Below are 26,352 nucleotides of genomic sequence, written 5' to 3'. Positions count from 1 at the left end.
GAGGGCCGGGTTGCGTGGGGAGGGTCGGGTTGCGTGGGGAGGGTCGGGTTGCGTGGGGAGGGTCGGGTTGCGTGGGGAGGGTCGGGTTGCGTGGGGTGGGTCGGGTTGTGTGGGGTGGGTCGGGTCGTGTAGGGAGGGTCGGGTCACGCGGGTAGGGGTGGTGGGTCAGGTCACGTGGGCAGAGGTGGTGGGTCGCATCGCATGGGGAGAGGTGAGGGGGGGGGTCGCGTCACTCGGGGAGAGGTGAGGAGGGGGTCGCGCGGGGAGAGGTGAGGAGGGGGTCGCGCGGGGAGAGGTGAGGAGGGGGTCGCGCGGGGAGAGGTGAGGAGGGGGTCGCGCGGGGAGAGGTGAGGAGGGGGTCGCGCGGGGAGAGGTGAGGAGGGGGTCGCGCGGGGAGAGGTGAGGAGGGGGTCGCGCGGGGAGAGGTGAGGAGGGGGTCGCGCGGGGAGGGGGGGGTCGCGCGGGGAGGGGGGGGTCGCGCGGGGAGAGGTGAGGGGGGGGTCGCGCGGGGAGGGGGGGGTCGCGCGGGGAGAGGTCGCGCGGGGAGAGGTGAGGGGGGGGTCGCGCGGGGAGAGGTGAGGGGGGGGTCGCGCGGGGAGAGGTGAGGGGGGGTCGCGTGGGGAGAGGTGAGGGGGGGTCGCGTGGAGAGAGGTGAGGGGGGGTCACGCGGGGTGAGGGGTCGCGCGGGGAGAGTAGAGGGGGGGTCGCGCGGGGAGAGTAGAGGGGGGTCGCGCGGGGAGAGTAGAGGGGGGTCGCGCGGGGAGAGTAGGGGGGTCGCGCGGGGAGAGGTAGGGGGGTCGCGCGGGAGAGGTAGGGGGGGTCGCGCGGGGAGAGGTGGGGGGTCGCGCGGGGAGAGGTGGGGGGGTCGCGCGGGGAGAGGTGAGGGGGGGTCGCGCGGGAGAGGTGAGGTCGCGCGGGGAGAGGTGAGGGGGGGTCGCGCGGGGAGAGGTGAGGGGGGTCGCGCGGGGAGAGGTGAGGGGGGGGGTCACGCGGGGAGAGGTGAGGGGGGGGTCGCGCGGGAGAGGTGAGGGGGGGGTCGCGTGGGGAGAGGTGAGGGGGGGGTCGCGCGGGGAGAGGTGAGGGGGGGGTCGCGCGGGGAGAGGTGGTGGTGGTGGTGGTGGTGGTGGTGGTGGTGGTGGTGGGTCGGGTCGTGCAGGGAGCGATAGGGGGAGAGGTTGGGTCGCGTGGGGAGGGTGGGGGGGAGGGTTGGGTTGCGTGGGGGAGAGGTGGGGGGTTGGGTGTGGGGAGAGGTGGTGGTGGTCAAGTTGTGCGGGAGAGGTGGGGGTCAGGTCGCGTGGGGAGAGGTGGGGGGTCGGGTCGCGTGGGGAGAGGTGGGGGTCGGGTCGCGTGGGGAGAGGTGGGGGTCGGGTCGCGTGGGGAGAGGTGGGGGTCGGGTCGCGTGGGGAGAGGTGGGGGTCGGGTCGCGTGGGGAGAGGTGGGGGTCGGGTCGCGTGGGGAGAGGTGGGGGTCGGGTCGCGCGGGGAGAGGTGAGGGGGGGGGGTCGCGCGTGGAGAGGTGAGGGGGGGTCGCGCGGGGAGAGGTGAGAGGGGGGGTCGCGCGGGGAGAGGTGAGAGGGGGGTCGCGCGGGGAGAGGTGAGGGGGGGGTCGCGCGGGGAGAGGTGAGGGGGGGGTCGCGCGGGGAGAGGTGAGGGGGGGGTCGCGCGGGGAGAGGTGAGGGGGGGTCGCGCGGGGAGAGGTGAGGGGGGGTCGCGCGGGGAGAGGTGAGGGGGGGGTCGCGCGGGGAGAGGTGAGGGGGGGGTCGCGCCGGGAGAGGTGAGGGGGGGGTCGCGCGGGGAGAGGTGAGGGGGGGGTCGCGCGGGGAGAGGTGAGGGGGGGGGTCGCGCGGGGAGAGGTGAGGGGGGGGTCGCGCGGGGAGAGGTGAGGGGGGGGTCGCGCGGGGAGAGGTGAGGGGGGGGTCGCGCGGGGAGAGGTGAGGGGGGGGTCGCGCGGGGAGAGGTGAGGGGGGGGTCGCGCGGGGAGAGGTGAGGGGGGGGTCGCGCGGGGAGAGGTGAGGGGGGGTCGCGCGGGGAGAGGTGAGGGGGGGGGTCGCGCGGGGAGAGGTGAGGGGGGGGTCGCGCGGGGAGAGGTGAGGGGGGGGTCGCGCGGGGAGAGGTGAGGGGGGGGGTCGCGCGGGGAGAGGTGAGGGGGGGTCGCGCGGGGAGAGGTGAGGGGGGGTCGCGCGGGGAGAGGTGAGGGGGGGTCGCGCGGGGAGAGGTGAGGGGTGGGTAGCTCGGGGAAAGGTGAGGGGTGGGTAGCTCGGGGAAAGGTGAGGGGTGGGTAGCTCGGGGAAAGGTGAGGGGTGGGTAGCTCGGGGAAAGGTGAGGGGTGGGTAGCTCGGGGAAAGGTGAGGGGGGGTCGCGCAGGGAGAGGTGAGGGGTGGGTAGCTCGGGGAAAGGTGAGGGGGGGGTAGCTCGGGGAAAGGTGAGGGGGCGGTAGCTCGGGGAAAGGTGAGGGGGGGTAGCTCGGGGAAAGGTGAGGGGGGGTAGCTCGGGGAAAGGTGAGGGGGGTAGCTCAGGGAAAGGTGAGGGGGGTAGCTCGGGGAAAGGTGAGGGGGGTAGCTCAGGGAAAGGTGAGGGGGGTAGCTCGGTGAAAGGTGAGGGGGGGTCATGCGGGGAGAGGTAGCGCGGGGAGAGGTGAGGAAGGGGTAGCGCAGGGAGAGGTGAGGGAGGGTAGCGCAGGGAGAGGTGAGGGAGGGTAGCGCGGGGAGAGGTGAGGGAGGGTTGCGTGGGGAGAGGTGGGGGGGGTCGCGTGGGGAGAGGTGGGGGGGTCGCGTGGGGAGAGGTGGGGGGGTCGCGTGGGGAGAGGTGGGGGGGTCGCGTGGGGAGAGGTGGGGGGGTCGCGTGGGGAGAGGTGGGGGGGTCGCGCGGGGAGAGGTGGGGGGGTTGCGTGGGGAGAGGTGGGGGGGTCGCGCGGGGAGAGGTGGGGGGTTGCGCGGGGAGAGGGGTCGCGCAGGGAGAGGTGGGGGGGGTCGCGCGGGGAGAGGTGGGGGGGTCGCGCGGGGAGAGGTGGGGGGGTCGCGCGGGGAGAGGTGAGGGGGGGGGTCGCGCGGGGAGAGGTGAGGGGGGGTCGCGCGGGGTGAGGTGAGGGGGGGGTCGCGCGGGGAGAGGTGAGGGGGGGGGTCGCGCGGGGAGAGGTGAGGGGGGGGTCGCGCGGGGAGAGGTGAGGGGGGGGGGGTCGCGTGGGGAGAGGTGAGGGGGGGGTCGCGCGGGGAGAGGTGAGGGGTCGCGCGGGGAGAGGTGAGGGGGGGGGGTCGCGCGGGGAGAGGTGAGGGGGGGGGGGTCGCGCGGGGAGAGGTGAGGGGGGGGGGTCGCGCGGGGAGAGGTGAGGGGGGTGTCGCGCGGGGAGAGGTGAGGGGGGTGTCGCGCGGGGAGAGGTGAGGGGGGTGTCGCGCCGGGAGAGGTCGCGCGGGGAGAGGTGAGGGGGGTGTCGCGCGGGGAGAGGTGAGGGGGGTGTCGCGCGGGGAGAGGTGAGGGGGGTGTCGCGCGGGGAGAGGTGAGGGGGGGGGTCGCGCGGGGAGAGGTGAGGGGGGTGTCGCGCGGGGAGAGGTGAGGGGGGTGTCGCGCGGGGAGAGGTGAGGGGGGGGGTCGCGCGGGGAGAGGTGAGGGGGGGGGTCGCGCGGGGAGAGGTGAGGGGGGGGTGTCGCGCGGGGAGAGGTGAGGGGGGTGTCGCGCGGGGAGAGGTGAGGGGGGGTGTCGCGCGGGGAGAGGTGAGGGGGGGGGGGGGGTCCGCACGGGGAGAGGTGAGGGTCGCGCGGGGAGAGGTGAGGGGGGGGGGGGTCGCGCGGGGAGAGGTGAGGGGGGGGGGGTCGCGCGGGGAGAGGTGAGGGGGGGGGTCACGCGGGGAGAGGTGAGGGGGGGTCACGCGTCACACGGGGAGAGGTGAGGGGGGGTCACGCGTCACACGGGGAGAGGTGAGGGGTCGTGCGGGGAGAGGTAGGGGGGTTGCGCAGGGTGGGGGAGGCACGCAGGGAAGGGAGGCCCATACCAAAAAAAAAAAAAATAATAATGGTAATTAAAACCTACCTTTCTGCCTGGTCCCACGTCTTTTCTCCTCCTGCTCTCCTGTCTCCCACAGGAACAGGAAGCAGACTGCTAGGTTCCATCCCCTAAGCCAATCACAACAGAAATAATGCAGTGTTGTGATTGGTCGGGACGGCACCCAGCCAGGGGCTAGTGAGGTGGGCATGTTCTCCAGCCTGCATGGAGAAGGGCAGAGTGCTCATGACTGTTTCTGGCAGCCCGAGAGGGCTGACCAAACAGTCTTTGTGCACTCAGGAGTGGGCAAACCACTCCTCCCCTGCCCTGCTTGGAGCGCAGAGCAGCCCCGCCCACCCGCAAAGGAAACATAAAATGGTAATAACTTAAAGTTTTTGCCATTTTATGTTTTGGCTTCTCGCACTGTCAGAAAGCAGTGGGGCGACACTCCTCCGCCAATCTGGAGGAGCCTCCCCTGTGTGGTATATGTCCCCCATCTTTTTCCCGGATAGGCCGGAGATACATTAATGCACAGTGGGCTCTTTAGCGACTCTCGTGTCTTCTCACTTCCTCTCAACGCTGTGTTGCAAATATACAGTTATTCCTCTAGGAACAATATCCCTAAAACTCCCCCCAACTACCTCTTCCTGCTACCCTCCTGAGTGGGCTTAAAACTCCCCACGCCCCCAACCTGCAGAGTAATTGTCGCGCCTGAACTAAGATAGTAAAAGCTGCGCTTGCCGCCACAACCAATTTCTGTAGGATACCATTGCTTATCCATCCCTTATAAACAACCTCTCCATAGGGGTCAGATGGTGTTGTTTCCAGAACCCTGCCCCTGTCGAGCCTACATTATGCATTTGAGTTACACAACCCTCCACTCCCCCAGTTCTTACCCACCATTACGTCCAATTGCACCAGGTCCATTATCCTCCACAATAGGGGGGTGTGCGTCTTGGTTAATTTATGCCCCTGAGCTCCTCAGAACCCCCCCCCCCCCCGGGACTCCCTTGGGTTTGGCTCTCAGTGTGCTCCCAGTTCAGGGATTCATCCCCGATGGGCCCTGCCCTATTCTAGCTGTCGAGTTCTTCCCTTTGTGAGTCACAGGCCTCTGTCCCTCCACCCAATTCCATGCTTCTTCCGGGGAGGTAAATTGCTAGGACTTGCCTTCAGAAACTATGCGTAATTTAGCTGGATACATCATCATATATTCAGTGTCCTTATCCCTCAATACTTTTTTAACTGCTTCAAAACTCTGCCGTTGTTTCTGCACTTGGAGGGTGTAGTCTGGAAACAACCAGATCACTGTGTGTTTGTGCCGCCTGCAGGATTGCATCTAGATTCCCTGTAATTAAATACTCTGAAAATGATTTTTCGCGGAGGTGCTCCTGGTTTTTGTCTCCGGCCCAGCGCTCTGTGGGTCCTTTTGATTGAGAAGAACTTGGATAGTTTCTTAGGGCGTAAGGTGTTTAATATTAAGTCTTGGAGAAAAAGATCAAGACTTGGACCCTCCACTCCTCCTGGGACCCCTAACACTCTGATGTTGTTTCTGCGTGATCTTCCCTCTTGGTCTTCAACCTTTGCTGCGAGGATTACATTTTGTTTCGTCAGTGTCTGTACCTGCTCTTCCAACCTCTTAGATGTGCACTGGAGCTCGGCAATCTGAGTTTCAGTCATTTTTTTTGTCAAAAGTGTGTTAATTAGCATAAAAAAAGGCGACAAAAGAAACAGACCATGACTATTGCAATACAACTGAGTGGACCAGCAAGCGAAGATTAGGAAAGAAAGGAGTACCGACCCAAAACCGGACATGAAAGAGGCAAGCTTCACCAGTAATAACATATGCTAATGAAGGGGTACAGTAATGCGAAAAATAAGGCGAAGCAAGCCCTGAAACTATGCCCTAGAGGACCCCAGTGGGCCGTATCTTGAATCTAATAGTCCGGTGCCGGTAGTCTATGCAGAAAGGTAATGTCCATTCAACCCGCAGCCTCTGTGCCATGGAACAGCAAACTCGTTTTGTAATCAACCCAACTCCTCAAAATCCCACCCTCCCCACACCACATACCCCATAGAGAAGAAGAGAGAGAAAAAACAGAAAGAAAAGCAATAGAGAGAGAGAGAGAGGAGAGACTCAAGGAGGGAGCCCAGAGACCCAGTGCCAGAGACGAACCTATCAGGGGTGGGGTCAGGGCAATGCCTCATCCAGGCGGCCCTGTAACTGCGAAGTTGGCTACCAGGGGGACCGACCCGTGGGAGCCGCAATGGGCTACAACTGGAACAACCGCAACCCCCTGGCCTGGGGCGGGCAAACAGCCGCCGGCAGACCTTGAGAGAGGAATGCCACCAGCGGTCCCCATTTGAGCTTGAATGCGGCATAGTCATCCCTGAAGATATCCGCCATTCTCTCTAAACTCAGAAGCCTCCAAAGGCGGGAGTGCCACATCGAGGCCATAGGGGCCGCTTGTTTCTTCCAGTTAGCGGCAATAGCCACCTTCGCCGCCCCCAAGCAAAGCCACATTATGGCCTTATCCGCTCTGGATTGGTAGCGCAGGGAGGGGTCCCGAAGGCCCAACAGTGCCGCCTCAATGGAGGTGGGGATCGGGTAGCCCAGCATAGTCTTAATTTGCGCAAGTATCTCTTCCCAGAAGGGGCGGATAGTCAGACAGGTCCACCAGATGTGCTGAAAGTCCTCCAGCAACCCACAGCCCCTCCAACAGCGATCAGAAGTGCCCGGAAAAATGCGCCGCAGTTTAGCTGGGTATAAGTACCAATCCACCATCACTTTCGTGTGAGCTTCTCTTAATTCTATCGAGTGGTTGTGTTTTGTGATATCGGACCATAGTGCCTCCCATTCCCGCTCCTCGATCGGCCTAAGCGCCACCTCTTCCCATTTAGCCTTGAATCGCGGGGACGGTGAAACCACAGTGGCCAGAAGGTGGGTGTATAAAAAAGAAATTGCCCCCTTCATGGTAGTGGTAGATCGAATGAATTTTTCAAACGGGGTCTGGGGCCTGTTGATCGCCACCTGCATCTCAGATGACTGGAGCCAGTGCCGTAATTGGAGATATCTGTAGTGTTCAGTCTGCGGATGGCTAAAGTCATTTCTACATTCTGAGAACGTCAGTAACCTAGAACCTCTAAGCAAATGTCCGATCATTAAGCAACCCCCCTCCTCCCAAGCGGCGAATGGCCCTCTGGTGAACGCCGGTGGGAAGGCTGCAACCCGTGGATGGGGGTGTGAGGGGAAGGGAAAGTGGTCCACCGGTCGTCCTGGGAAAGAGTATCCCAGACCGCAACGTCGTTCTGGTGGGTGTACTAATGTACGTGTTATCCGGCCTATCTCGTTTAGCGCGCCATGCCAAGTCCCAGATAGTCCTTCCCGCCACCGACCTGTCCATATGTAACCAATGTTTGTCCGACTCTCTTTTAGACCACTCAATCAACACACGCAGTCGCGCCGCCTTATAGTAGAGGAGGAAGTCGGGAAGGCCCGCTCCGCCCGCAGAGCGGGGCCTTCGTAACATGGAATACGACAGGCGGGCTCTCCCTCCCTGCCAGATATAACGGGAACAAAGAGAGCGCATGGTCGAGAAAAAGGAGGGGGGACTTCAATGGGGAGGGCCTGAGATAAGTGGAGCAGTTTCGGCAACACCGTCATTTTAAGTGAGTGAATGCACCCCAGCCAGGATATGAACAGTGGTTTCCAGCGCGCTAGATCTGCCTTAATTTGAGCGAGAAGGGGGGGGGGGGAAATTGGCCTTATACAAATCTTCCAAACACGGAGTAAGCCGAACTCCTAAGTATTGGAGCGATTTAGTCGCCCATCGGAAAGTCGTGCTCTGCTGGAGCCTCGGGAGCTCCTTCCTGGGTATCGTAAGGTTGAGAATGTAGGACTTGTCTAGGTTAATCTTGAACCCCGCCACCTGTTCGAAGCGCCGTAACTCTGCATGCAGAGTCGGGAGCGACGTGGAAGGGTGAGTGAGGGAGAGGAGAACGTCGTTTGCAAAAAGGGATATCTTGTGGTCCTCTCCCGCAAACGGAATACCCGATATCTGTGGATTGTGTCGTATGGTTATCGCCAGGGGTTCAATGCTCAAGGCGAATAACAGGGGGGAAAGGGGGCAACCCTGTCTCGTGCCTCTAGAAAGGGTAAAAGGAGCCGAACAGGTCCCATTGACTTGGACGCGCGATGTGGGAATCCGATAGTTGGCCTGAATCATTGCGATGAATGCGTCTGCAAAGCCCATCCGTCGCATAGTGGAGAATAGGAATCCCCAATCCACCCGGTCGAACGCTTTTTCAGCATCCAGACCGGCTAGGAGGGCCGGCACGCATCTTTTAGAGGCTTTTTCTATCAGATGCACAATGCGTCATGTTTTATCATGAGTTTGCCTCCCCGGAATAAAACCCGATTGATCGGGGTGTATCAGCGCTGCCATAAGGGGATTGAGCCTGGCGGCCAGGATAGAGGAGTACAATTTAGCATCCAAGTTCAACAACGCGATAGGGCGGTAAGAGGAACATTGATCCTTGCGTTTCCCCGGTTTTGGGATAACCGTGATGACAGCCTCCGCCATGGACGGGGAAACCACCCCCTGAGCGATGATAGCGTTAAAAAGAGACTGCAAGCGCGGGGCCAGGTCTGGCACGAAAGTACGGTAAAATAGGGCCGTGAGGCCATCGGGCCCGGGTGCTTTATTGAGTTTAAGCGCCATAATGGCTTTGGTACCGCTTCTAATGAGATGGGGGCGCAAAGGTCCTCATTGATAGAGGCGGTGACCTGGGGGAGCGACAGCCCCTGCAGATAGGCCTCCTGCACTGGGGCCTCAAGAGAATCAGAGGTATACAGCTTGCTGTAGAAGGAGCGATAACAGTCCGCCTTCCCCTTGTCGGAGTGTACGACCGCATCCGCAGCGTCTCGTATCCCCTCTATATATTCCTTGTCCCGTTTAACTCGGAGTTGTCGTGCTAGATGTCTCCCAATTTTATTCCCCTGAGTGTATGAGGTGTGGCGCAGGCGTAAGAGGGTAAGTTCGGCCCTGTTGGCGTAGATCAACTTCAGTTTGCCCCGCAATGCCGTAAGGGGCCGCAAAGTAATGCGAGAGGGCTTGGCCTTATGGGCCTGCTCCGCAGCCACCAGCTCCGCTTCCAGCCGCTCCCGCTCCGCTGCTCTCTGCCGGTTGAGCGCAGAGTTAAGTGCGATGCACTTACCCCTAAGCATCGCCTTAAAGGCATCCCACCGTATCAGCTCAGAGGTCTCCTCCGTGTCATTAAGGGCAAAGAATTCATCTATGGTCTCGCGTAGGGATTTGCGCAGCACAATGTCCATAGTAAGGGAGGCGGGAAAGTACCACTTGAGCTGGCGGTCCCGCGGGCCAGCCCAATAGAGGGTGATCATGACCAGACTATGGTCAGAAACGGAGAGGGGGAGAATCTGCGCGTCTCTTAAAGACCCCGACAAAAAACGATTAATGAAAATATAATCCAGACGGGAATAAGATTGATGGACATGTGAAAAGTGGGTATAATCTTTTGTGGAGGGGTGTAGTGTACGCCATGCATCGCAGAGGCCCAGGTCCGAAACGCGCTTTTTGGAAGCTAGGGAGAAGGAACCCGAATCCGCCCTCTGCGAGTGAGAACTGTCAAGGTCCGTCTGCCATACCAGATTAAAGTCCCCCATCAAGATGACCGAGCCTTCCGCAAACTGCTCCAACTTTGTGCAAAAGGTGGACAAGAACCCCGCCTGACCTGTATTAGGCGCGTATATCGCGATAAAAGTGCTTTTCTGACCCCTGAGAATCCCCTTCACCATCACCCATCTCCCCTTCCTATCTGAGCGCACCTCCAAGGGTTGGAACTTTACCCCGCTGTGGAACATCAACACCACCCCCGGTGCTTGGTGGCGGCTGAGGAACTGTATGTGAGTGGGTATGACCTGTGTCGTAACCTATGTTCATCCCCCTTACGAAGATGTGTTTCTTGAAGTGCAACCACATCCAGTTGTCGATCAGATATGTATTTCAGCACCCTCTGGCATTTCTGGGGGGAATTAAGCCCTTGCACATTCCATGAACCTATGGATAAAGCCATCGTGGGTCTGGTAGTAGTCTTCCGGCAGAAGCAATTCTCAAGGCCCGCCCCTCCCCTCCCCCATCCATCTCCACCCCTCGTGAAGATCCCCCCACTCTCCAAGACAAAAAAAGAGAAAAATAGATAGAAGAGAAAGAAAAGAGAAAAAAGAATAGCCGAAGAACCCCAAGCTCACAAGCCATCTAAGAGCAGAGGTCTCGGAGGGCCATGACAACCCGCCCACCCCCACCCCGGTTGCATAAGTCTCAACAAGAACATGAAAGATGAAAAAACATCTACAAATGCTGAACCCAAGTACCAGACACGCCGGATCCTGTACTCTGCTGCCCAGTGCGACCCTTCCTCCAATACTGGTAGTAAGCCCCGGTGGGGCATCGTCCAAGCGGAGCCCCGTGGGTCTGCAGCAGTCACTCGGGATCCCCTGCTATGGCGAAGTCGTCCTCAAGGTGGCTTCCCCAGTGGAATCATCGGGGAGGAGTGCGACCCACCGTGGCCCACTCCTCGGCCGTCGCCCCGGATCCGCTGGCCGCCGAGACTCCTGCATCCCCCTGCTCGTCTCCCGAGGGGGAAAGTCCCAGTATGGCCCGGCCGGCCGCAAGATCCACCACAGTCCGCTGCTTGTTTTGGTATTCAAAGGATAGGCCAAAGGGGAAGGTCCATCTGTATCGGATGCGCTCCGCTCTCAACTTAGTCGTCAGTGGCCTAAAGGATTGTCGCCTCGCTAGTGTAGCCGGGCACAGGTCTTGAAACAGCGAGCACGTAAAGCCCTGAAACGACACCTCCGAAGACGCCCTGGCCGCCGCCAGGACAGCCTCCTTGACTTTGTAGGAGTGAAATTTAGCCAGTATCTCTCTCGGCCGCCGTCTGTCCCCTGGCGCCAGGGAGCCCACCCTATGTGCCCGGTCGAGTTTGATTTTGAGAGTTTGTGGCTTCACCACCTCCGCAAAAAAGCCCTCCAAGAATGCCTCAAGATCGGGGCCCTCTGCCCGTTCCTCCAGGTGGCGCACGCGGATGTTATCGCGCCGGGAGCGGTTTTCCAGGTCCTCAGCCTTGAGCTGCGTCTGTGTCAATTGTTCCTGGAGGGCCTGGATCCGTCGTGAGTGGTCCGAGGACCTGCTGCCCAAGTCTTGGTGCCGGCCCTCCAGCTCCACCACCCGCGTGCCCACTGCCTCGACATCTTGCCGGAGGCCGGACAGCTGGTCCCGAAGGTCCAAGCATAATTGGTCGATTGAGCGTTGGACATCCCGGCCTATCTCCTCCCGTAGTTCGGCTTTAAAGTCTCTTAGCGAGGCCAGGAGGTCCTCCTTGGTCAGCGCCATTGCCCCCGATGGGTCTGCCGGAGCCCCAGAAGATCCCCTATCCGCTGGGCCAAAGAAGGCGGTCACCGAGGCGCTGCGTTTGGCCTGTCCCTTCTTAGCAGGCATAGGGCCTCCCCCGGTTGGCCCCGCGCTCGCCCAGTGAGAGAAGGGGCCCCCCGGCAGGCGCGGAGCTATCGCGCGGTGTCGCACTGAACGGCTCAGACGGGTGCAGAGGCCGGAAGGCTGTCACCTCTGAGGACGGGTCGATCGTCGTTGGGCCCCCAGCAGCACCCGGGCTCCCAGACCACTCCGTAGCTGCGCAGCGGCCGCTGATGGCCCCCCACGCCGAAGCCGCAGTCACCACCGCTCGATCCTTGAAGTCACAGCGGGCGTCACAGGTGTAGGGCTCGGCCTCTGCCCCCACCGCTGGACCAGGTCTCCTCCGTCACCCCCGACCTGGAATTGCGCGTCCCCCACCGAAGTCCTTCACCAACACCTCGGGGGAAGGCGCGCAGCGCAAGGAAGCCGTGCCTGCCCAGACGATGTCTCTCCTCGGCTCCACTAGGGAACGCCGCACCCACCGGTGCTCCAGGACTGCTCCTCTAGCGGGCCTGCCGTGCAGGGTCTCGTACATCGGCCCGCAGAAAGCTCCGCCTCGCCAGCCACCTCAGCGCCTCCAGCACCCAGCCGCCAGATCCCTCTGCCGTGCAGCTCCCGATCGCGCTCCAACCAGTCTCTAGCGCGGCCTCCACATCCGGGGACGCCGGGTTGCGGCTCTCGGCCGTGTTGCAGCACGCTGCCTCGCAGGAAGCTCCAGCGGGCCGGCGACCGGTCCGTGCCTCGCCCCACCGGGCCCGGACCACAATGGAAGCACCCAGTGGGGAGGAAAGGCGTCCGCCGCAGTTCATACCCTGCCGGCTCTTCTCCTCCGTCAGGCGTGGAGCGGGGTCCCGTCCCTGGGGGCCGCCATCTTGCGTGGCTCGGCCGCGGCCGCACTGGCAAGCGGCGGGCGCCTCAGTCGTCCAGAAAGCTTGACCTGACCACTCCGGTGAGTGCCCAACTGCTCGCCATGGCACTCAGTAGGTGTCCAGCCTGCCTGGTAGTCCTGGGACAGCTCTGCAACCGGGGTAAGCCCAGGGTGGCACGGGAGCCGACTCGGATTAGGTCCGATCGGCCATCTTGCCCAAGCCACGCTCCCAGTTTCAGTCATTTTAACTTTATCTGAAATGTTACGGAGATCTGCTCTCATCAGATTTACGTCTATAGTCACATTATCCAGCTTTGGCTCCAAGGTGTCACGTCGGTCTCTAATGGCTGTCATTATTTCTCTTAAGGAGGGTCCCTCTTCAGGTTGGGAACGTAGGCGCAGCCCATCCACTCTATCTTGGGAAACAGAAGATGATATGCTTACAGTATATTTGTCAAGTTTATTAGTTTGTGTGAGTCTAGGCCCATGATTCCTGACCATGTCAGCCGTGACAAATCCGCCGCGTGTGGCCACCCTTCAGAGTTTCTTTTCTCCGAGGGGGTCTCTAGGCTAGTGGGAGCACACTTCCGAAATCCCCGATACTCCCCGCTGTGGAGCCAGCTGATTCCGTCCTAACCAGTATCTCACCCCTAAATGTTTCACTCCAGGCTCGGTGCAACCTCAATAAGGCACAGTGACACCTCTCCCGAGCCAGGGGAGGGGTTCGCTATCGAAGCTATCCTCGCCCTGTTTCCTTTGTGTTCCTTTTGCCTAGCAGCCGCCAGGCTCTTCTGCTTGTTTCTGGCTTCTCCAGGGGCCTTGTTCGTGCCTGTCAGGTGAGGGGTCGTTTTCAACTCTTCTTTACGGTCGGCGGGCCATACCAGGTGCCACTTTCTGCCTGCAGCCCCTCCTCGTGGGCCAGCCACCTCTCGGCCCAGGGCAGGGTCTCTGCTCCCAGGAGATCTCCATCGCATGTGAGCTCTTCCCACTTCTGCACGCCAAGCTACCACACCTTCGGTGCTTTACCTCCCTGGCCTCTCGCTGTACTGGGAGTATCTCAGTGTTCAGCATCCAGCGTTCAGTCCTCAAGGCTCGCCGCTGCCCGTCTAGTGATGACACAGCGACGTCTCCCTTTATGCCAGGCTATGTGGCCTCTGGCCCCAGAGAGCCGCCGGCTCTAGCCTCTCTCAAGAACTGTCCCCAGTCAATCCGTGGTCTTTCAACCTATGTGGGCCCCTCCTCACTCACTCTAGAGCATCTGCCTCCCAGTGGGCCGTGCCCCACCGGGAGCCCTGTCTTCTCCCAGTTTTCAGATAATACTACTTTGTCAATGTCCTAATTCCATGCTTAGAGTAGACTTATGTACACTGTGCCGTAGCTCCCATTATTTTTTAAAGTTATCTATATTGGCATTTTGAGAAATATATTTTATAATCAAACAATTTTGCAATGATAATAAAAACGTGGCATTAGCCTGTACTGTTAGGCATACGAATTATTAATACAAGTGGTCACCCGTCTTTCCAGCATTTTAGCTGGTTCTAACCGTCTATTAAGTACTAGCCGCTTCCTCTATTTGGGGTTACTTTCAGAGCAGCTGGTTCTTGGGTTCCAAACATAACATAGCACAGGGCGAAGCTATCTAGGGCATTCGGCTCACTTCTTAGTCTCCCACTGTCACCGGGTGGCAGGGTACTCACCCCACTGCTGCAGATATGCACTTCCCAATCTGTCCCGGTGGCATCTAAAAGAAATTTTGTGTATTGCCAATGACACCGTCCTTCAAATGGAGGAAAAACATATTTGTAGAAAGATTCTGTCCGCTCCCCTATCCGCCCCCATTTCATCTGCCCAAGGAGTTGGGTTTAGGCTACCAAGTTATTGAACTTCTGTTTGACCTCAATTGTTATGGCTGTCCATTTAGAAAACAGAAGAGACCTCTCTCACAAGAGATATAATTAACAACTGTTAAGCTTGCGACAGAGGGCATATCATCCCTTGTTTGGTATGTAAATAAATAATTCCAAGATATTGGCCTAAGTCTTGTTTTTTCCAATGCTGCATCACATGTCACCCTTGGAAGAAAGCAAATACAAGCCTTGTTACTAGCGCAAAGCGATACCAAAGGGGATGATGGACGGAGCGTTTGAGCAAATCAAACACTCACCCCCAGTCAACTGATCTGGGTTTAATCCATTATCATTCTTTAGCTCACTCCACCACCCCAGTTCAGACATGGCCATATGCAAATCAGTCTGACCCTGTGCCTCATGGGAGCAGTCCAGCCCAAACTGCCAAGCCATGTCTTCCCTGGACCGGAAACAAGCATCCTGGGACCGGTTTCGGGTTCATAACCCTCATCAGCCAGGCTATCTTGAATCCAGTGGTAAAGTGAGCAAGGGACCCACGTCCTTGTTTCCAGCCCAGAGAGGACCTGGCTTGGCAGTTCGGGCTGGACTGTTCCCATGAGGCACAGGGTCAAGACTGATTTGCATATGGCTGGGTTCAAACTGGAACGGCATGGTGAGCAAAAAAACGATGGATTTAGGCCCAGATCTCTGTACTGGAGTGGATGCAAGACATTGTTCTGCATTCTGTCCATCAACTGTTGTTTTTGCATTTGTCACCCCGAGTGGGAAGGGTATGCCCAGACGTGGGTCCCCTGCTCTCCATGCCACTGGAAGCAAGCTATTCTGGCTGAAGAGGGGTGAAACCCCGAAACTGGTCCTAGGATGCTTGTTACCAGTCCAGGGAGGACCTGGCTTGGCAGTTCGGGCTGGACTGTTCCCAGGAGGCACAGGGTCAAGACTGATTTGCATATGGCTGGGTTCAAACTGGAATGGCATGGTGAGCAAAAAAACGATGGATTTAGGCCCATATCTCTGTACTGGAGTAAGATACAAGTGGTCACTTGTCTTTCCAGCATTTTAGCTGGTTCTAACCGTCTATTAAGTACTAGCCGCTTCCTCTATTTGGGGTTACTTTCAGAGCAGCTGGTTCTTGGGTTCCAAACATAACATAGCACAGGGCGAAGCTATCTAGGGCATTCGGCTCACTTCTTAGTCTCCCACTGTCACCGGGTGGCAGGGTACTCACCCCACTGCTGCAGATATGCACTTCCCAATCTGTCCCGGTGGCATCTAAGGGGTAGAAATTTTGTGTATTGCCAATTACACCGTCCTTCAAATGGAGGAAAAACATATTTGTAGAAAGATTCTGTCCGCCCCCATTTCATCTGCCCAAGGAGTTGGGTTTAGGCTACCAAGTTATTGAACTTCTGTTTGACCTCAATTGTTATGGCTGTCCATTTAGAAAACAGAAGAGACCTCTCTCACAAGAGATATAATTAACAACTGTTAAGCTTGCGACAGAGGGCATATCATCCCTTGTTTGGTATGTAAATAAATAATTCCAAGATATTGGCCTAAGTCTTGTTTTTTCCAATGCTGCATCACATGTCACCCTTGGCAGAAAGCAAATACAAGCCTTGTTACTAGCGCAAAGCGATAACAAAGGGGATGATGGACGGAGCGTTTGAGCAAATCAAACACTCACCCCCAGTCAACTGATCTGGGTTTAATCCATTATCATTCTTTAGCTCACTCCACCACCCCAGTTCAGACATGGCCATATGCAAATCAGTCTGACCCTGTGCCTCATGGGAGCAGTCCAGCCCAAACTGCCAAGCTATGTCTTCCCTGGACAGGAAACAAGCATCCTGGGACCGGTTTCGGGTTCATAACCCTCATCAGCCAGGCTATCTTGAATCCAGTGGTAAAGTGAGCAAGGGACCCACGTCTGGGCATACCCTGCCAACTTGGGGCGAACAAAGCGATACCAAAGGGGATGATGGACGGAGTGTTTGAGCAAATCAAACACTCACCCCCAGTCAACTGATCTGGGTTTAATCCATTATCATTCTTTAGCTCACTCCACCACCCCAGTTCAGACATGGCCATATGCAAATCAGTCTGACCCTTTGCCTCATGGGAACAGTCCAGCCCGAACTGCCAAGCCATGTCTTCCCTGGACCGGAAACCAGCATCCTGGGACCGGTTTCGGGTTCATAACCCTCATCAGCCAAGCTATCTTGAATCCAGTGGCAAAGTGAGCAAGGGACCCACGTCTGGGCATACCCTGCCAACTAGGGGCGAACCAAAGCGATACCAAAGGGGATGATGGACGGAGTATTAGAGCAAATCAAACACTCACCCCCAGTCAACTGATCTGGGTTTAATCCATTATCATTCTTTAGCTCACTCCACCACCCCAGTTCAGACATGGCCATATGCAAATCAGTCTGACCCTGTGCCTCATGGGAACAGTCCAGCCCGATCTCAGTACTGGAATGAATGTAAGACATTGCTCTGCATTCTGTCAATCAACTGTTGTTTTTGCATTTGTCACCCTGAGTGGGAAGGGTATACCCAGACGTGGGTCCCCTGCTTTCCATGCCACTGGAATCAAGCTATCCTGGCTGAAGAGGGGTGAAACCCCGAAACCGGTCCTAGGATGCTTGTTTCCAGTCCAGAGAGGACCTGGCTTGGCAGTTCGGGCTGGACTGTTCCCATGAGGCACAGGGGCAAGACTGATTTGCATATGGCTGGGTTCAAACTGGAACGGCATGGTGAGCAAAAAAACGATGGATTTAGGCCCAGATCTCTGTACTGGAGTGAATGTAAGACATTGTTCTGCATTCTGTCCATCAACTGTTGTTTTTGCATTTGTCACCCCGAGTGGGAAGGGTATGCCCAGACGTGGGTCCCATGCTCTCCATGCCACTGGAATCAAGCTATTCTGGCTGAAGAGGGGTGAAACCCCGAAACTGGTCCTAGGATGCTTGTTTCCAGTCCAGGGAGGACCTGGCTTGGCAGTTCGGGCTGGACTGTTCCCATGAGGCACAGCGTCAAGACTGATTTGCATATGGCTGGGTTCAAACTGGAACGGCATGGTGAGCAATAAAACGATGGATTTAGGCCCAGATCTCTGTACTGGAGTGAATGTAAGACATTGTTCTGCATTCTGTCCATCAACTGTTGTTTTTGCATTTGTCACCACGAGTGGGAAGGGTGTGCCCAGGCGTGGGTCCCCTGCTCTCCATGCCACTGGAATCAAGCTATCCTGGCTGAAGAGGGGTGAAACCCCGAAACTGGTCCTAGGATGCTTGTTTCCAGTCCAGGGAGGACCTGGCTTGGCAGTTCGGGCTGGACTGTTCAAATGAGGCACAGGGTCAAGACTGATTTGCATATGGCTGGGTTCAAACTGGAATGGCATGGTGAGCAAAAAAACGATGGATTTAGGCCCAGATCTCTGTACTGGAGTGAATGTAGGACATTGTTCTGCATTCTGTCCATCAACTGTTGTTTTTGCATTTATTACTAGCACAGGCACACACACATAGGCAAAGTATAGAAACATATAAACCAACTGTTTCAGCCTACTTACACTGAGAACTCCCCTACTAACTATCGGTGGAATATCGACATAAGATGGGAACAAATGTTATTGTTTCACTTCAGGGCTGATATGATTAAATACCTGCTCTGTCTCCATCAGGCTATCAGCATAATGTAGAATGTGCCCAATTGGTAGCTAGCAGGCATTCCCTCAGGCCTCTGTGGTCTCCTCTGCACAAATCTTTACTCTCCACCTCGAACCACTTTAAGGTGACATGTTAGGTGCCCTATCCTTCCACTTAATTGTTACTGCTTTTTAAGCAAGGAAGATTTAGAAAGTGTGCAGCTTTTTGTTCTTCTTACGCTGCCTATTAGACCCACAACTTGGACCTCCCAGCATTCCATATTGACTAGGCATGTGTGTTAATCAATGAGTTTAGAAGGTGTTCTCTGGGCAATGGGCAGGAAACTGGGGCAGCTTCTGCTACATGGTCACACTGTGAAGATGACTAAACCATTGCTGGGCATGTCCACCAAGGAGACCATTATTTTAGGCAGACAGCTGTGAGAAGGTGTGTTCTCACTCTAGCTATCAGATGGCATGTTGCCAGTATCCTTGCTATAATCCTCATAGTGGTTGCCACGTGGATCCTCCCCCATCCCTTTCAGGGCTTGCAGATGGGCAAAGAGGATTATGAGAACCCTAGCAACAATAGGGGAACTAAGGGGATGGTGAGATAACCCAGAGTCAGTAAAGCCTGGGCACTGGAGCATGGGGTGGCAGTAGTCAGTAGCACATGGGCAATGATTGGGGTTCCTGCCTTCCGTCAACAAGGCGCATAAGGTCATCTTCCAACAGCAGCACTTGTACATGGAGGGCACCTCCAGTAATAGAATGTGTACAATGATGGTACTTCCAGTCGTCAGTAAATGGGCAGCAACAGCCCCCAAGTCAGCAGTGTACGTACAGTAGTCAGAGAATATGTTCAGTGATGGTACCTCCAGTTAGCAGTAAATTCGCAGCCAGAGCACCATGAGTCAGCGAGGTATGTACACTGATGGCACCAGTGAACAAGACATGACTAATAAGGGAATCCCAATTCGGAAGCATATGGGCATTGAGAAAATCTAAAGTCGGTAATGCACAGCTAGTGAGGGTACCTTGAGTGCCGCTCGGTCCTTAGGACGTAGATATTGAGATCTGTGGTCAGCAGGTCATAGACAGCGAGAGTACCCTGAGTCAAAAGGGTATGTGCACTGATGGCACATCCAGTCAACATGACATGACTATTATGAAACATCCAGACAGCAGCACATCTTCAGTTAGTAATGCACAGGTAGTGAAGGTACCTCCAGTGCTACTGGGTCCTTAGGGCACAGATAATGAGGTCTCCAGGTAGCAGCCCAAAGGCCTTTAGTGATTTTTCCTGTGAGTAGGGCAAAGCTAACCAGAGCACGTTTTTGACTAAAACAGAGGTGGTAAGGATATGTGTGACTCCTCTGCACCCTCCCAAGACAGACTCACATCACCCCAAGCTCCGAAAACTCCACTGGCCTATACAGCAGAGATGCCAATTTAAGCTGATGATCCACGTCTACAAAGCTCAGCCATTGCTCCCATCGAGGTCAAATATGAAACCATCCAACATCCATCACTGCGTATCTGGGGTCCTCTTCTTATCATGCACCACCACTGCCATTGCTAGTGCACAAACATGCCAATTTTCACAGCATAAATGTATTGTCAGCCTTTCCACTAAACATCCATTGACTTCTTTGGCTCCAGATGTACCCCCAGTCATTACTTTTGTTTCCAAAGTTTTATACGGTAATGTGGTACAGTACTCCCCTTAGTTCAATTGTCAAACATTTGTTTTGAACATGTGTATTTCTTGACAATATGTGCTTTTGCAGTATTATATTTGTATGTTTTTTCACAAAGGAAGATGCAGAGGAATTTGCAAAACTTAGTCCAGATGAACAGATAAGAAGACTTAAAGGTGTCATCAAAAAAATCGACTTGGATGGAGATGGATTTCTCACTGAAGGTAGGATTCAAATGTTCATATATTTTGATTAATTTTGAAATGCACTTAATACGCAGTTTTGAGGACAATGTCGAAGGCTAGTCATCTCTGGAGCAACTTAGTTTCATTGCAGATGCACCCCTGTAAATACTGACATCTTTTCAGGTTCTTATGGAAGAAAAACCCTGAACGTTGCAGGTGCCCAGTAGTACGATTTGAAGTCCCTAAGGTGCAGATAGAAATCTGAGGTCTCCAAAGACTTTACTTGTGCTCCAGAGGAATTCAATAGATACTGGGCAGCATTCTACCTAGGTACTACTGGTTATCACTGGTGTCCATGGGCCAGAGCACTGGTGCACTCCAATTGGATAGCCAGGGTACTACTGTCTCCAGTCACTTCACTCTCTCAGGGTCGTCATGAGAACAGTCAAGGCTTCATCCAAGAGGTGGAGGTGGTTAGGAACTCGGATTTAGTATGTCACAGTGTAGAACAATTTACCATATCAGTGTTCAGTCTGTGCTGTGCAGTAGAAAACAAAATTATATTATCCGGTCCAGAAATCGAACAGTTGAAATGAAGACATACTCATAAAAGAGAAGGTGCTAGTACATTTTGCAGCCAAGATGCAACCCCCGGCCTTGACAAACTGGTGGGATTTGTTTCTTGTGTACTGAAAGCATGTCCTCCAAAAATAAAAAGGAAAAAAAGAAAATGGACCTTCACCTAAACGTGGCCTCCCATTGCTTGTAATAAAACCATTACATTTAAAAACATTTACAGATGGAGCTATTATCCTTAAAATGTTTTTTTAACAGCAAGGCTGTCAATTGTGCTGTGAATTTTATGATCAATATTCATTTTGAGGGAGGCAAGAATAAATCACAACCTAACCCAGCACTCAAATTGCATCCAGGTACTATGTTAAAATGTCATTTAAAAACTTTAAAACAATCATTGTAATGGAGTGCAGGCAAAAACACAGCTGGCATTTAAAGTAAATGCAAACATTGATGTAATTAAAAAGCACACTTTCAATCAGTTTACAACTGAAGACAAAGAAAGTATTTTTAGGTAGATGTTGAACAGTGTACACGCTTAGTGCATTTACTCTAGAGTAAAGGGAGTCAGTGGGCAAAGTGTTCTGACCAATTGAATCATGCTGGATGATCTTGTGGTCGGAAGCAAAATGTGAATGGTACTTGGACAGACAAATGGATGAAGTCTGCTTACCAGAAGCCCTTTTATGTATGTTTATTATGTATCATTTATTTGGGAAAAACAATAGTCAAGTGAGACAAGTAAAGCTGTCTCAGTAGCCAGACCTAATGAAATGGAGCAACTCGGTGGGCATGCAAGCTCACAGGGGAGAAAAACATAGGCTTTACAGAAAAAACGAACACAGGCAGGATGGTACACCTTTTCAAAGCTATGCGGAGGACCTAAATGCCAGCAAAGACCACCTTTTCAAATAGGTTACTGGAATTATTGTCAAAGGGGTTTGTTAGGCAGGAATTATCTTTGTAGTCGGTGTTTGTATATTTTGTTTGTATCCATCATAGTTTTGTTTTCTGGTTGTTTTATTTATGTTTAATGTATTCAATGGTTAACGAAATTTGGCCTTGCCTTGAAGTTTACACTTTACAAATAATAAACAGATAAGCCATACTAGTTCAGTATCCAGCCACTCAGCTCATAGTCTTCCCCTAGAACCTTGTACAAGTGCTTAGCAGGATTAGATAACTCTCAGGAATAAAAAATTTTTTCTTTATCAATACTTGAATGATAAACCAGCGAGATAAATTACCATTGAGTGAACAAAAAAAAAACCTTGAATGCACTGCAGAGAATACCTTTGCCACGCAATGTGTGAAATGTCAAAAATCCCATCTGAATCATCCATAAGAAGGTTCAATTTCCAGGAGCCATACAAGACTCTAAAGTGCTTAGGAGGAGAGAGTTTTATCTATCCTTCAGAGAAAACATCGCTTCAATGATTACATTTTGACAACAAGACCAATGCAATCAATGGGAAACACCATGATTTCTTGCATCCGGAAGATGCCAAGGTCAACAGAAGATTGTAACAGAAATACCTTGGTGATCAGTGTCATCAAAGCTACGACTGAAAGGCAACATTATAATTACGCCAAGTCCAAGAATCCTTAAAGTTAAGGAAACAGCATACAGTTGATGGAAAACAATAAAAACCTATATGACATTTCAATAGTAATTAAACCCAACCTAAACAATATGCCTCGCTTTGAATCTCTCCAGATCAGTTTGTCTAAGTTTCCAATGACCAGTACTGCAAATGTAGAAAGGAACAACATATATTTTTATATTTAGATAAATGTCCATCTTAAAAATCGGTTGTCTTGCAGTCATCCACTGTAAGGATCAATGTTTCATCCTCCATTCAGGGCTTTTTCAAAGTATAAAACCATACCCTCTGTGCATGACTGTTAAAAGCCCACTCATCAAGTAAAGGAGGAGTTGGAGTGTTTGTTGTCTAGTTTATGCGGAGAACAATAATTAGCTACAATAGCTGCAAGGTGAGGCTTTTCCAGGTGTGAAGCTCAGAATTAATTGTCATCGCTGCATCTCAGGCCAGTGGAGCTTATCGGGGCAAAACTAATAGACCGTGGTCTTGCTGTCCAGGGGAGAATGTATTCTGATCCACTTTCATGTGAAGTGCAGTCAGTGGCTCCCTACAGTACTTCTACATGTAGCCACATCTGGCTTCCGACATTAATCATTTTCCATCACAACATTCTTTCTTTAAGACACCAGACTGAGGAAGAAATAAGAGAACAGCTATCTCATCTAAAGAATGCTAGGCAGCGGGTCTGGACTCTCTGCCGGTTGAGGTATATAAACTAATTGCTGATGAAATAGTTTCCGAAATGAAGCTGTTGTTCAATTCTATTTATAAGGGGTAAGAACAGATCCCAAATTCATGGCGCGAAGCCACAATAGCGTTGATTCTAAAACCCGCAAAGGACTCGAGGAGAGCAGACTCATATAGACCTATCTCCCTGCTAAATGTAGATTACAAGATCTATACTGGCATTCTAGCAGGGCGAATGGCAAAGGTAGCCTCGCAATTAATCGATATAGATCAGAAGGGCTTTATCCCGAAAAGGCAAATTCAGGATTTAACGTTATCTCTGATTGGGACCATTGATTTGGCAATTGCACGTAAGATCCCTTTGGCAGTAATTATCATCGATGCTGCCAAGGTATTTGGTCGTGTTACCTGGGCTTTCCTCTGGGCAGTTCTGGAATCAATGGGCTTTGGCATAGACTGTATAACAGCATTAAAAGAATTATATGAACGCCCTACCACTAAAATTCTCTTAAATGGCTCCCTGACATCCAGCTTTAATATCCTTGGGTACGAGACAGGGTTGCCCCCTGTCCCCCCTCCTTTTCGATATATATCGAACCATTAGCACACCGGTTGAGGAAAGATGAACAGATAATCCCAATTCATTCACTCCCCTCTCGTAGTAAAATAGCATTATATGCGGATGATCTGATGATATACACACCAGATCCAACGCGAACACTGTCAACGGTGGAGCAGTTAACAAAAGAATTTGGGGCGGTATCATGATATTTAGTGAATATTTCTAAGACAGAGGTAATGAGCTGGAATTTGGAGGGTTGGGGAGGAAGAGTGTGCGCTGAGATAAAGTATTTAGGGATTTTCATAGCAAATAAAATGGACGAGATCCCGTTGCGAAACCTAAACAGGGTGGCCAACGAGGTTGATCGGTCATTATCTAGGTGTAAGAACCTCCCATTAACCATCTATGGGAGGGTAAAGTTGGTAAACATTTCCATTCTGTTAAAGCTGACATATCTATTTAATTGCATCCCACAGATATTCCCCAAGAAAATAATTAATAAAATACAAGGGAAAATAACTAGTTTTATTGGGGCCTCCTGGAGAACACGGCTTGCTGGAAAAAAGTTACGGCGCCGCCTCCAGAAGGGTGGGTTGGCCCTGCCAGATCTGAATCTTTACTGCATGGCATTCCAATTTAAAAACCTCAGAATGCTTATAGGGCAGCCTGATTCTTCTACCTGGGGAGTTTTATTAGGGAAATGACCAAGGAGTGGGGGGGCAACAGCCTTTCTATATAAATTTGGAGCCCAAAAATACTTCAAAAAAGTGAGGTTGAAGGTGTTAAAAACGGCCTTAACACTATGAAGTGCAGTGAGGAAGATGATGAAAATAGGGTATTATTCGGAATTCGCACCGATCTGGGATTCCCCAGGGACACCAGAATGCCTGAAGGATGGATTGACTTTGCCTTTGAAACAAGCAACTTGTCCAGATGGGGGGGCTTGATATCAGCAGCTGACTTGTTGCCTTGAGAGGTGCTGAGCGCGAAACCGGTAATAGATTATCAAGGTTTAAATATCTTCAGCTTATGTCATGGTTTTCAACAACTCTCCAAGAGATAGGGGGGGTTTGGGACTTTGAAGCCACTCTTCAAGATGTAAGGGTAAAACGTAAAGAAGTCTCTATGTGGTACTGGAAATTCCTGGAAGCAGAGGAAATGAAAATGGAGACCCCCCATATGCGGTTTGGCGGGACATACTTCCGGATGAGGATTTACATTTGCTTTGGTCAGACTCATTAAAATTACTATATTCAATAGTCACACCAGCAAATTTTAAAAGACATCACTTTTTTGTAGTAAATAGACAGTACTGGACTCGCCAAAGATTAGCCAAGTTTGCGTTACAGCCTGTCCCCAGTTGTAATAGATGCGATCTTCCAAAAGCAAATGAAATACATATTTTATTTACGTGCCCCGCCATAAAAGAATATTGGAAGGCGGTTGAAACTACGATAGGAGACATTTTAGGGAAATCCATCAACCTGACAGCGACTCTAGTACTCCTAGGGGTGGACAATAATCTACATTTCACCTCAAATAGTAAGCAAAGGGGCTTGATATTTTAGCTATTGCAACTGGCCAGACGTGAGCTCTGTAAATACTGGATAGATCCTGTGCCTCCACACCCTACAGGATGGCTGAAAGCAGTCAAGTGGACGAGCAAAATGTTGAGTGCAATCTTCGAGGGTCGGGGGAAATCTGGCAGGACTTTATATCATGGGCAAGTTAGCACTGTGGCATAAAGTAGGGCTGTGGTTTTGAAAATAACAATTTTCCCATAGTCCTATGATTACACCAATCATGGCAGGCTGGGAGGTTTCTCTGCCCCCTTAGACGCGTTAAGAGCTTTGGAGGCTCGGCGTTCTTAAATGCAACGGACCAAGATGTAAAAGGGCGCCAGAAAAAACGGTCCAAGACTTGCAGAATGCTATGGTGATACGTGGACAAAAAAAGAAGACACCAGGCATCATAGAATCCTAGAAATATTATTTTCCCTTTTAAGAGGTGGACCATGCCAAGCACACCCTGGTATAACTCAAGTCTGTGACACATTTCATGTGTAGCTCCTTCCAACCTGGCATTGAAATCAAGGGCATCCATTCGGGTTTCCTTTGCCTGAATTCCAGATGGACAGCTAGCACTCCCCAGTCTGCACCACCTCTGGTACCAAGAGGGAATATTGCTTCACCCTCACGTGTGCATGACCCCACAAAATGACTGGAAACTCATCTGAATAATGCAACCTTCCCAATGACACCTTGAAACTCCTGCGAGGCCTGTGCTGTGACACAGAGAAATAGATAACTGTTTCTTCCCATAAAATCTCTCTCGCGTGTAAAAGAATATAAAAGCTGTATAGATTGTAAGGGCAGGGGTATAGATCGTTGGTAATTTGTTTTGAATGTAATGGTGCAGTTGCTGATTTTTAGTGGTTTTGTTTTGTTTTGCCACTGATTCTACCTAGTATGTAAGACATGTTTTGGCAAATTAAATTGAACTAACTGCACTACATTATAAAACATTTTCCATTTGTTTTAAAAATGTTTTTTGATCATTGACAAGTTTGTGTTAAAGACATGAAAACTGATTGTGAGATGCTTAACACACTTTGCAGCGGAAATCAGTTACTGGATCCAAAAGTCTTTCAAGCATTATAGAGATGAAGATGCAAAACAACAGTTTATCGAATATGATCACGATGGTGATGGAGTTGTAACTTGGGAAGAGTACAATATTCAAATGTATGATCGCTTTATAGACTTTGATGAAAACACGGCACTGGATGATTACGAAGAAGAATCATTTAGACAGGTAAGGAAAAATATATTGGAAATGTTAGTGTACACCCTGATGTCCACATGATTTGGAACCTTATTGCCGTTAAGGAGGTTTCTCCTAGATTTTGGTCCTCACAGTTTTAAAGGGGCAGAATCCTCCCTTCCACAGTCTTCTGTGCTCACTACTTTTGGAAGTTGAGAAACTGGACAGCTTTGTTATTTATCCCTAATTGTTGTAAGGATTGAAACCTTTGTTTTGATTTTCAGTGCTACAAGTGTATTTGGAGTATCATTGTATTTTCCATCCCTTTTTGTTGTGACTTACTAAACTCCTAGTCCGTGCCCAAAATAATGAAAGCTCTGCATACTTATGTGCTCTCTGTTTTTTGTACCCCTCAAATTCCTA

At 52.9% G+C, this 26,352-nt stretch overlaps 1 protein-coding gene across 1 annotated transcript in view; it reads left to right on the top strand.

Annotated features, from left to right (window-relative positions):
• LOC146771122 (reticulocalbin-2-like) overlaps positions 1-26,352 on the top strand; it is a 136,462-nt gene that overhangs the window by 32,372 nt on the left and 77,738 nt on the right. Inside the window, exons 3-4 of the mRNA XM_085640331.1 lie at positions 19,671-19,776; positions 25,784-25,980. Coding sequence (XP_085496457.1) covers positions 19,671-19,776; positions 25,784-25,980 — 303 coding nt within the window. The remainder of the gene's footprint in view (positions 1-19,670; positions 19,777-25,783; positions 25,981-26,352) is intronic.

This window comes from Triturus cristatus, unplaced genomic scaffold, assembly GCF_964204655.1.
Source record: "Triturus cristatus unplaced genomic scaffold, aTriCri1.1 SCAFFOLD_299, whole genome shotgun sequence".
NCBI lineage: Eukaryota > Metazoa > Chordata > Amphibia > Caudata > Salamandridae > Triturus > Triturus cristatus.
This window is presented reverse-complemented; position numbering and strand designations above follow the sequence as displayed.